The sequence below is a fragment of the Scyliorhinus canicula genome, chromosome 1 (genome assembly GCF_902713615.1).
Source record: "Scyliorhinus canicula chromosome 1, sScyCan1.1, whole genome shotgun sequence".
In the NCBI taxonomy this organism is placed as follows: domain Eukaryota; kingdom Metazoa; phylum Chordata; class Chondrichthyes; order Carcharhiniformes; family Scyliorhinidae; genus Scyliorhinus; species Scyliorhinus canicula.
Genome location: NC_052146.1, coordinates 3,314,826 through 3,326,722, shown reverse-complemented (window position 1 = coordinate 3,326,722; position 11,897 = coordinate 3,314,826). Strand labels below are relative to the sequence as shown.

The following is an 11,897-nucleotide window of genomic DNA, read 5'->3' as shown; positions in this document are numbered from 1 at the left end:
CGACTTTCCGTCCCCGTACCCCCCACCCAAGTTGGATGTATAGATTCAATGTGAAATACGTTTAGGAGGTTCCAAGTGGACATCAGTTAGAAGGAGTGCTTGTTGAATAGAAAATGCTGACTAACCCCAGGTGTGTTTCAGGAGACAACCGTTTTAGCCGCACCTACTAAATATTGAACACCTCAAACAAACTGCAGGCAACGTGTATTCCACAGACTGGTATTTACTGAACAAAAACATCTATCATTCAGGATCCAAGGAAATAAGACACTCAAAGATACAAAAATCTTCTCACTCTGCTTTTCATCTGATCATTTTACATACAAACATACTGACAGCTGACACATACACACGCATGTGAACAACACTGAAATCACATGACTAAATGACTGTCACTGAATCAGAAATACAATTAACCTGTGGTTGGTGACTAATAAATTGCACAATTCTGATTAAAACCCAGAACTGCAGCAAATACGATGGTAATTGTCAACCTTTATGCAGAGGGATCTCAGGGTAGCTGGTGTAGGAAATACACATCTTTAAGTTAGTAAAAGGTCCTGAGGCGCTTAGCAAAGAAAATCTGAAAGTGCCACGTGGAATATTAGAACAAATTATCAATATATTGGCCAAAGGAGTCGTAAAAGGGAATAGAGGGGTGGAGGGGTTTGGGGAAGGAATTTGAGAGCGGACAGCTCAGCTTCCAATTAAAAATGGGTCCATAAGAGGCCAGTACAGAGAGCTCAGCGGGTTGTTGGAGATTATAGAGGTAGAGAGGTGAGGCCACGGGGGAGATCTGAAAACAAGTCTGCAAATTTTTAAATCAAGACCAAAAGCCAGTGGAGGTTAGCGAGCACAGGATAGAAAGGAGAAGAGAGCATGCTGAGAGTTAGGAGCAGAGTTGTGGATGAGATTCCTGGAGGGTGGAAGATCAGAGTTTATTCTGGAGTGGCAAGATTAGAGATGACATAGGTGGCAAAAGCAGCAAATGAATGAGGCAGAGGCAGCGTTCGGCGGTGTTACAGAGGTGGATATAGTCTCAATGGTGGTACGGATATGTGGTCGGAGTCAAATATGATACCGAGGATGCCGGCAGTCTGCATTGATCTATACAGGTGCCATGGATGGAAACGTCATCTAGGTTTGTGGTAGGGATCAACAATGATAGTTTTACTATTCCCAATATTTAGTTGGGGGGAGGGGAATTTCTGCTCCTCAGTACTGGATGTCAGATAAGCAGTCTGATAGAGGCAATGGAGGATTCAGGGAAGGGTGTGGGGAGGTAGAGCTGGGTGTCATCGGTGTCCATGTGGGAACTGACCCTGTGCTTTCAGAGAATTTCAATTGGGGACAGTTGGTGGTTGAGAAATAAGAGGTTGACTAGGATAGATCCTGGGTGGGGCCAGGAGGGACAGGCACCAAGCTCCTACCCAGCACAATAGCAACATCTTTCTGAGGTTAGGACTGTATTCAGGGACCTTCACTCCCTACTGACGACCTGGATTGTTTGATGTCAAAAGTAAAGTTCAATTAACAGCACCATTATTCCTCAGTGAGGATGATTAAATAAATACTCCTTACAACCCGAGCTGCCTGGTCTCTGTGTCTTTTCCATCTTTTAAACACAGCAGAGTAAGATCAGATGATTTACAATGGTTGAGGTGGATCCGGACCATTCAGGATTCACATCGGAGGGTTTCAGTGCCATTTCTAAGCCAAGTCGGGCATCATTTCAGATCCTGAAGCAATTACGGGTAAATCTGCAAATTTACTGAACCACTTTTTAATCACACACCTCATAATTGTACAATGATGGAGTTGAACAGCTGTTAGATATTTACATGGTGCAAGTTGTAAAGCAAATTCAGCACAAACAATGAACAGCGCCCACGGGGGTTTTGCATCTGACGGTTAATGCTGTGTGTGTATCAAGTACTTTCGACGCAGGTTGATTTAATCGGATTCACAGTCAACTTCACAGCTGGCATTTTGACCGCTCTGTGCCAGACACACAGCGCTGGGGCGCAGTGCTGTGATTTCCTCGCCCTCATCTACATCGTTGATGAGATCACATTCCAAGGAGGATTCATTTGAACAATTTCTCTCCTTCAGTTCCTTGGCATTATTATACTTGGCAGAAAGGCCATTTCACACCATCCCACTGTTCACAGTGTGCTCAGAGGACAAAGTTGTTTCAATTTGGAAAGAAAGAAAGTGGCTTTTCTTGGGCTTTTTAGTTGTGGGGTCGATGTTGCCGGGAAATACCTCCTCTCCCGCAGAGAGCTCCATTCCTTTCCTGGCTTTCCTCTTTGCGTTCTTCTTTTCCCGTTTATGAGCGGCAGCTATGTTGGCGATCACCTGCAGAGACAAAACACAACTATTCACCAGGCTCAGATTTCATTTCCCCCTTTTGATATCTCCAACATTAAACCACCTCAGAGACCATAATGAAACACTATTGTGAAAAAACTTTCAAAACTCATGTCAAAATAAAGTGCAAGTTTATCTGTCAATGTTCAGCAAATAGCTAATGTGCAAATTTGGTGAATATTCTTTGACTCAGATGTATTTTGTACGCGGTGCGTAGATCAAATGGTTGGAGAGCAGCGGGAGGAAGGATGCATTAAATCAGTGTTTCAGTCAGTCTCCGACACAGAAAATCTTCAACCTATTTTACAGTCTTCAAATCCAAGTCATTAGGAAATCCACAGATGTAGAAGTTATTTATCTTGAAGAGATGCTGATCCACACATAGTCCCACCAAACAGGAAGATTTTCTTCAATATGACTTCACAAAACTTCATCAGCTAGTTGTTGAAGCAGTTATTTATAATAATCTTTATTATTGTCACAAGAAGGCTTACATTAATACTGCAATGAAGTTACTGTGAAAATCCCCTCGTCGCCACATTCGGGCGCCTGTTTGGGTACACAGAGGGAGAATTCAGAATGTCCAATTCACCTAACAGCCCGTCTTTTGGGGCTTGTGGGAGGAAACTGGAGCACCCGGAGGAAACCCACGCAGACACGGGGAGGATGTGCAGACTCCACACAAACGGTGACCCAAGCCGGGAAATCGAACCTGGGACCCTGGAGCTGATAAGCAACAGTGCTAACCATTGTGCTAACATGCTGCCTATTGGAAGTAACTTCCACTCGGCTCACTACCATAACAAATGATCAGCACTAACCCCTGGGTGAAACTACCACCAACGCTGGACGCAAAACTCAGGCTTTTCCAACGTCCAGTTCTATGAACTGATACCTACGATCAAATCTGACAAATCCCCGATTGGAAGTACATGATGTTAGCTATGCCTCACAGAGGAGAGCCATTTGTCAAGCTCCCTCACACTTACCATTTCTTGAACTGCATTCTGCTGCTCACTCACAGAATTGGTGAACTCATCTATGCTTTCAGTTTTGATGCCACAGCTTTCTGGTGATCTGTACTCGTGTGCAATTTCAAACTTTCCCTGGAATCACATGAATATTAACATTTCAACTGAATTCAATTTCACTTAATGATTCATACGGAAATTAATTGCGGGTAACAGTGCTCGTTTGTTAGAAAATTCACAGTCTCTCTCTGGTCAGCTGAAAATATCCAAGGTGTTAAGTCACTATTCTTATAAACTCTAGTAAATTCTCAACAACAGGTAGTAAACTAATAAGCTATAGTTGGGAGCTAAAGGTACTTTATTGTCATATATTTCATATTTGTTTTGGATTTGAGCGAGAAATTTGAACTAGACCAAAAGTAGAAACATTGTGCTCTCAAAGAATCTTTACTAAAGTAAAGAGTATCATGAACAATGAGACTCACCCCGTCTGATATTGCTATTGCATGCTGGCAGGGAAAAGGCTATACTCCCTCAGCTGTAGGACAAATCAGTTCCTGGACTCATTTTTACCTTTCTCTAAAAGACCTTTTAACAGGAGTTTGATGCATGGATGAGGATATGCACTCAAGCCAGGACTCACTGACTGATTATTTTTTAAGACATTACAGTAGTTTAGTATGGTGATTTATTTGTAGATAATCGGAGTTTTAGTCCATCGTGATTTGCGACGGTTTGGTTAAGCCTGACAAACACAACTAACATTTTTGAAGAGGTGATTAAATTAGTGGACAGGAATGATTTTTACATGGACTTTCAGAAGGCATTTGATAAAGTCCCTTACAAGAGGGACTGTTAAATAAGTTGAAGCTTTAAGGAATTGAGGGCAGATTATTGACCTGGTCAGGACATTGGCTATGTGGAAGAGGCAGAGTAGGATAATGGGCAGGTATTCGAACTGGCAGGATGTTACTAATGGTGACCCACAAAGATTTGTGTTCGACCTCAGCTATTCATTGTATTTATAAATGATATTGATGAGATAGAATCCAACAGCCAGATTTGTCAACAACACAAAGCCAGGTATTGCAAATGGAAGGGTATAATTACAAAGGAGATATTGATAATTAAGCGATTGGGTAAAACAGCGAGAAATGGATTTCAATGTGGACCAATTTGCGGTTTTCCCGTTTGGACCTAAAAAGGATCGAACAGGGGATTTACCAAACGGTAAAAAGCCAAAGAGAGTTGGGACTTCAGATACCTAAATCCTGATCAGGAAAATAAAATCATCAGAAAGTCAAATGGAATAGAAGATACAGTGCAGAAGGAGGCCATTCGGCCCGTCGAGTCTGTACTGACCCACTTAAACCCTCACTTCCACCCTATCCCCCTAACCCAATAACCCCTCCTAAACTTTTAAGTCACTAAGGGCAATTTGTCATGGCCAATCCACCTAACCTGCAGGTCTTTGGACTGTGAGAGGAAACTGGAGCACCCGGAGCAAACCCACGCAGACACAGGGAGAACGTGCAGATTCCGCACAGACAGTGACCCAGCGGGGAATCGAACCTGGGTCCCTAGCACTGTGAAGCCACAGTGCTAAGCACTGTGCTACTGTGCTGCCCTATGTTTTTTTTATCTCGAGGGTTAGAATACAAGTGGGTAGACGTCAAGGTTCAGCTACACAAAGTCCAGGAGTAACTGCGAGTAGTTCTGGACACCAATCCTTGGGAAGTATGTATTGCCTTGGAGGATGTGCAGTGTGGATTTACCTGAATCATCCCTGGGCCCCAAGGGTTAAATTATGAGGAGAGTTTAACACTGCTGCCTCATGGCGCCGAGGTCCCAGGTTCGATCCCGGCTCTGGGTCACTGTCCGTGTGGAGTTTGCACATTCTCCCTCTGTTTGTGTGGGTTTCACCCCCACAATCCAAAGATGTGCAGGATAGGTGGATTGGCCACGCTAAATTTCCCCTTAATTGGAAAAAATTAATTGGGTACTCTAAATTTTTTTTTTAAACTATGAGGGATTGCACAAAGTAGGGCTGTATCTCTGAAATTTATACGGTTAAGGAGTGATTTTGATGAGGTTTTCAAGATATAATGGGAACAGATGGGGTTTCTTTGACAGTGTCTGTTGGATCTTTGCCTGACGGGGCAGATGGGTCCTCAGATTAACATATAAAATAGGCAACATTTCCACTGGTTGTCTTATTCATTTACGGGATGGAGGGGGTCATCAATGTGAAGACCGGACTTTGTCTCCACAAGGGCTGTGCAGTGGTCACTCCTACCGACACTGGTTTAGCACAGGGGCTGGTTTAGCACACTGGGCTAAATCGCTGGCTTTGAAAGCAGACCAAGGCAGGCCAGCAGCACGGTTCAATTCCCGTACCAGCCTCCCCGAACAGGTGCCGGAATGTGGCGACTAGGGGCTTTTCACAGTAACTTCATTTGAAGCCTACTCGTGACAATAAGCGATTTTCATTTTGTTTCACCCTCATGGACAAACGCAGCAGACAGGTGGGGATGAGGTCTAGTAGGCTTTCCCTCTTGTTGGTTCCCTCACCTCCATCCTCAGTTCTTCTTCCAAGTGGTGTTCAACATGGAGGATTCATCTGCTGAAGGTAGTCTGCTGAATGTGGTAACGCAGCAGTTTCCTTGCCTATGTTTGACTGTCACGTTTGCCATTGTCGTTTCTGCTGCTCAGATCGATGCTGGGTGGTCTGTCCTTTTTGTTTTCTTTGTAGTGGTTGCACACGAGCGAGACAACAACATTGCTGTGGGTCTGGAGTCACATGTAGGCCAGACCGGGTGAGGACATTAATGAGCCATGTGGGTTTTTACAATAATGGTTTCATGATCATCTTTAGACTTTAAATTCCAGATGTTTTCACAGAATGGAATCCCTACAGTGCAGAAGGATGCCATTCGGCCCATCGAGTCTGCACCGACCCTTTGAAAGACCACCCTACCTAGGCCCAACCCCTGTCTTATTCCTGCAACCCCACCCTTCGGGGCAATTTAGCATGGCCAATCCACCTGACCTGCACATCTCTGGTCTGTGGGAGGAAACCCACACAGACACGAGAATGTACAAACTCCACACAGTCACCCAAGACCGGAATTGAACCCGAGTGACTGGCGCTGTAGGGCAGAGTGCGAACCACAGTACCACCATGCTGCCCCAAAATTTACATTCCGCCATCTGCCATGGTTACCAGAGCATTATCCTTAGCCTCTGGATTACTAGCCTAGCAACAATTCCACAGCGCCACTAATCCCCTGTCACTACTGATCCCGTCACGACTGATCCCCTGTCGCCATTGATCCCCTGTCGCCACTGATCCCCCGTCGCCACTGATCCCCTGTCGCCACTGATCCCCCGTCGCCACTGATCCCGTCGCCACTGATCCCCTGTCGCCACTGATCCCCTGTCGCCACTGATCCCCACTGATCCCCTGCCGCCACTGATCCCCACTGATCCCCTGCCGCCACTGATCCCCTGTCACCACTGATCCCCTGTCGCCACTGATCCCCTGTCGCCACTGATCCCCTGTCGCCACTGATCCCCTGTCGCCACTAATCCCCGGTAGCCAGTGATTCCCTGTCGCCACTGATCCCGACTGATCCCCTGTCGCCACTGATCCCCTGTCGCCACTGATCCCCTGTCGCCACTGATCCCCTGTCGCCACTGATCCCGTCGCCACTAATCCCTGTCGCCTCTGATCCCCACAGATCCCCTGTCCCCACAGATCCCCTGTCCCCACAGATCCCTGTCGCCACTGATCCCCTGTCGCCACTGATCCCGTCGCCACTGATCCCGTCGCCACTGATCCCCTGTCCCCACTGATCCCGTCCCCACTGATCCCCTGTCCCCACAGATCCCCTGTCGCCACTGATCCCTGTCGCCACTGATCCCCTGTCCCCACAGATCCCCTGTCCCCACAGATCCCCTGTCCCCACTGATCCCCTGTCCCCACTGATCCCCTGTCCCCACTGATCCCCTGTCCCCACTGATCCCCTGTCCCCACTGATCCCCTGTCCCCACTGATCCCCTGTCCCCACTGATCCCTGTCCCCACTGATCCCCTGTCCCCACTGATCCCCTGTCCCCACTGATCCCCTGTCCCCACTGATCCCCTGTCCCCACTGATCCCCTGTCCCCACTGATCCCCTGTCCCCACTGATCCCCTGTCCCCACTGATCCCCTGTCCCCACTGATCCCCTGTCCCCACTGATCCCCTGTCCCCACTGATCCCCTGTCCCCACTGATCCCCTGTCCCCACTGATCCCCTGTCGCCACTGATCCCCTGTCCCCACTGATCCCCTGTCCCCACTGATCCCCTGTCCCCACTGATCCCCTGTCCCCACTGATCCCCTGTCCCCACTGATCCCCTGTCCCCACTGATCCCTGTCCCCACTGATCCCCTGTCCCCACTGATCCCCTGTCCCCACTGATCCCCTGTCCCCACTGATCCCCTGTCCCCACTGATCCCCTGTCCCCACTGATCCCCTGTCCCCACTGATCCCCTGTCCCCACTGATCCCCTGTCCCCACTGATCCCCTGTCCCCACTGATCCCCTGTCCCCACTGATCCCCTGTCCCCACTGATCCCCTGTCCCCACTGATCCCCTGTCCCCACTGATCCCCTGTCCCCACTGATCCCCTGTCCCCACTGATCCCCTGTCCCCACTGATCCCCTGTCCCCACTGATCCCCTGTCCCCACTGATCCCCTGTCCCCACTGATCCCCTGTCCCCACTGATCCCCTGTCCCCACTGATCCCCTGTCCCCACTGATCCCCTGTCCCCACTGATCCCCTGTCCCCACTGATCCCCTGTCCCCACTGATCCCCTGTCCCCACTGATCCCCTGTCCCCACTGATCCCCTGTCCCCACTGATCCCCTGTCCCCACTGATCCCCTGTCCCCACTGATCCCCTGTCCCCACTGATCCCCTGTCCCACTGATCCCCTGTCCCCACTGATCCCCTGTCCCCACTGATCCCCTGTCCCCACTGATCCCCTGTCCCCACTGATCCCCTGTCCCCACTGATCCCCTGTCCCCACTGATCCCCTGTCCCCACTGATCCCCTGTCCCCACTGATCCCTGTCCCCACTGATCCCCTGTCCCCACTGATCCCCTGTCCCCACTGATCCCCTGTCCCCACTGATCCCCTGTCCCCACTGATCCCCTGTCCCCACTGATCCCCTGTCCCCACTGATCCCCTGTCCCCACTGATCCCCTGTCCCCACTGATCCCCTGTCCCCACTGATCCCCTGTCGCCACTGATCCCTGTCGCCACTGATCCCCTGTCCCCACTGATCCCCTGTCCCCACTGATCCCCTGTCCCCACTGATCCCCTGTCCCCACTGATCCCCTGTCCCCACTGATCCCCTGTCCCACTGATCCCCTGTCCCCACTGATCCCCTGTCCCCACTGATCCCCTGTCCCCACTGATCCCCTGTCCCCACTGATCCCCTGTCCCCACTGATCCCCTGTCCCCACTGATCCCCTGTCCCCACTGATCCCCTGTCCCCACTGATCCCCTGTCCCCACTGATCCCCTGTCCCCACTGATCCCCTGTCCCCACTGATCCCCTGTCCCCACTGATCCCCTGTCCCCACTGATCCCTGTCGCCACTGATCCCCTGTCCCCACTGATCCCCTGTCCCCACTGATCCCCTGTCCCCACTGATCCCCTGTCCCCACTGATCCCCTGTCCCCACTGATCCCTGTCCCCACTGATCCCCTGTCCCCACTGATCCCCTGTCCCCACTGATCCCCTGTCCCCACTGATCCCCTGTCCCCACTGATCCCCTGTCCCCACTGATCCCCTGTCCCCACTGATCCCCTGTCCCCACTGATCCCCTGTCCCCACTGATCCCCTGTCCCCACTGATCCCCTGTCCCCACTGATCCCCTGTCCCCACTGATCCCCTGTCCCCACTGATCCCCTGTCCCCACTGATCCCCTGTCCCCACTGATCCCCTGTCCCCACTGATCCCCTGTCCCCACTGATCCCCTGTCCCCACTGATCCCCTGTCCCCACTGATCCCCTGTCGCCACTGATCCCCTGTCGCCACTGATCCCCTGTCGCCACTGATCCCCTGCCGCCACTGATCCCCTGTCCCCACTGATCCCCTGTCCCCACTGATCCCCTGTCGCCACTGATCCCCTGTCGCCACTGATCCCCTGTCGCCACTGATCCCCTGTCGCCACTGATCCCCTGTCGCCACTGATCCCCACTGATCCCCTGTCGCCACTGATTCCCACTGATCCCCTGTCGCCACTGATCCCCTGTCGCCACTGATCCCTGTCGCCACTGATCCCTGTCGCCACTGATCCCCACTGATCCCCTGTCGCCACTGATCCCGTCGCCACTGATCCCCTGTCGCCACTGATCCCCCGTCGCCACTGATCCCCTGTCCCCACTGATCCCCTGTCCCCACTGATCCCCTGTCCCCACTGATCCCCTGTCCCCACTGATCCCCTGTCCCCACTGATCCCCTGTCCCCACTGATCCCCTGTCCCCACTGATCCCCTGTCCCCACTGATCCCCTGTCCCCACTGATCCCCTGTCCCCACTGATCCCCTGTCCCCACTGATCCCCTGTCCCCACTGATCCCCTGTCCCCACTGATCCCCTGTCCCCACTGATCCCCTGTCCCCACTGATCCCCTGTCCCCACTGATCCCCTGTCCCCACTGATCCCCTGTCCCCACTGATCCCCTGTCCCCACTGATCCCCTGTCCCCACTGATCCCCTGTCCCCACTGATCCCCTGTCCCCACTGATCCCCTGTCCCCACTGATCCCCTGTCCCCACTGATCCCCTGTCCCCACTGATCCCCTGTCCCCACTGATCCCCTGTCCCCACTGATCCCCTGTCCCCACTGATCCCCTGTCCCCACTGATCCCCTGTCCCCACTGATCCCCTGTCGCCACTGATCCCCTGTCGCCACTGATCCCCTGTCGCCACTGATCCCCTGCCGCCACTGATCCCCTGTCCCCACTGATCCCCTGTCCCCACTGATCCCCTGTCGCCACTGATCCCCTGTCGCCACTGATCCCCTGTCGCCACTGATCCCCTGTCGCCACTGATCCCCTGTCGCCACTGATCCCCACTGATCCCCTGTCGCCACTGATTCCCACTGATCCCCTGTCGCCACTGATCCCCTGTCGCCACTGATCCCTGTCGCCACTGATCCCTGTCGCCACTGATCCCCACTGATCCCCTGTCGCCACTGATCCCGTCGCCACTGATCCCCTGTCGCCACTGATCCCCCGTCGCCACTGATCCCCCGTCGCCACTGATCCCCCGTCGCCACTGATCCCCCGTCGCCACTGATCCCCCGTCGCCACTGATCCCCCGTCGCCACTGATCCCCCGTCGCCACTGATCCCCCGTCGCCACTGATCCCCCCTCGCCACTGATCCCCCGTCGCCACTGATCCCCCGTCGCCACTGATCCCCCGTCGCCACTGATCCCCCGTCGCCACTGATCCCCCGTCGCCACTGATCCCCCGTCGCCACTGATCCCCTGTCGCCACTGATCCCGTCACCACTGATCCCCTGTCGCCACTGATCCCCTGTCGCCACTGATCCCCACTGATCCCGTCGCCACTGATCCCCTGTCGCCACTGATCCCCTGTCGCCACTGATCCCCTGTCGCCACTGATCCCCTGTCGCCACTGATCCCCTGTCGCCACTGATCCCCTGTCGCCACTGATCCCCTGTCGCCACTGATCCCCTGTCGCCACTAATCCCCGGTAGCCAGTGATTCCCTGTCGCCACTTATCCCGACTGATCCCCTGTCCCCACTGATCCCTGTCGCCACTGATCCCCACTGATCCCTGTCGCCACTGATCCCCACTGATCCCCAGTCCCCACTGATCCCCTGTCCCCACTGATCCCCTGTCCCCACTGATCCCCTGTCCTCACTGATCCCCTGTCCTCACTGATCCCCTGTCCCCACTGATCCCCTGTCCCCACTGATCCCCTGTCCCCACTGATCCCCTGTCCCCACTGATCCCCTGTCCCCACTGATCCCCTGTCCCCACTGATCCCCTGTCCCCACTGATCCCCTGTCCCCACTGATCCCCTGTCCCCACTGATCCCCTGTCCCCACTGATCCCCTGTCCCCACTGATCCCCTGTCCCCACTGATCCCCTGTCCCCACTGATCCCCTGTCCCCACTGATCCCCTGTCCCCACTGATCCCCTGTCCCCACTGATCCCCTGTCCCCACTGATCCCCTGTCCCCACTGATCCCCTGTCCCCACTGATCCCCTGTCCCCACTGATCCCCTGTCCCCACTGATCCCCTGTCGCCACTGATCCCCAGTCGCCACTGATCCCCTGTCGCCACTGATCCCCTGTCGCCACTGATCCCGTCGCCACTGATCCCCACTGATCCCCTGTCGCCACTGATCCCGTTGCCACTGATCCCCTGTCGCCACTGATCCCTGTCGCCACTGATCCCGTCGCCACTGATCCCCACTGATCCCCTGTCGCCACTGATCCCGTCGCCACTGATCCCCTGTCGCCACTGATCCCCTGT

General features: G+C 53.3%; 1 protein-coding gene across 1 annotated transcript in view; it reads right to left on the bottom strand.

The window, feature by feature from the left end:
• Nucleotides 1-203: 203 nt before the first annotated feature.
• The window catches only part of zgc:113436 (uncharacterized protein LOC503528 homolog), a 36,272-nt gene continuing 24,578 nt past the window's right edge, over nucleotides 204-11,897 (bottom strand). The window contains exons 7-8 of the mRNA XM_038801528.1: nucleotides 3,360-3,476; nucleotides 204-2,358 (exon numbers count right to left, since the gene is read on the bottom strand). Coding sequence (XP_038657456.1) covers nucleotides 2,149-2,358; nucleotides 3,360-3,476 — 327 coding nt within the window. The 3' untranslated portion in view covers nucleotides 204-2,148. The remainder of the gene's footprint in view (nucleotides 2,359-3,359; nucleotides 3,477-11,897) is intronic.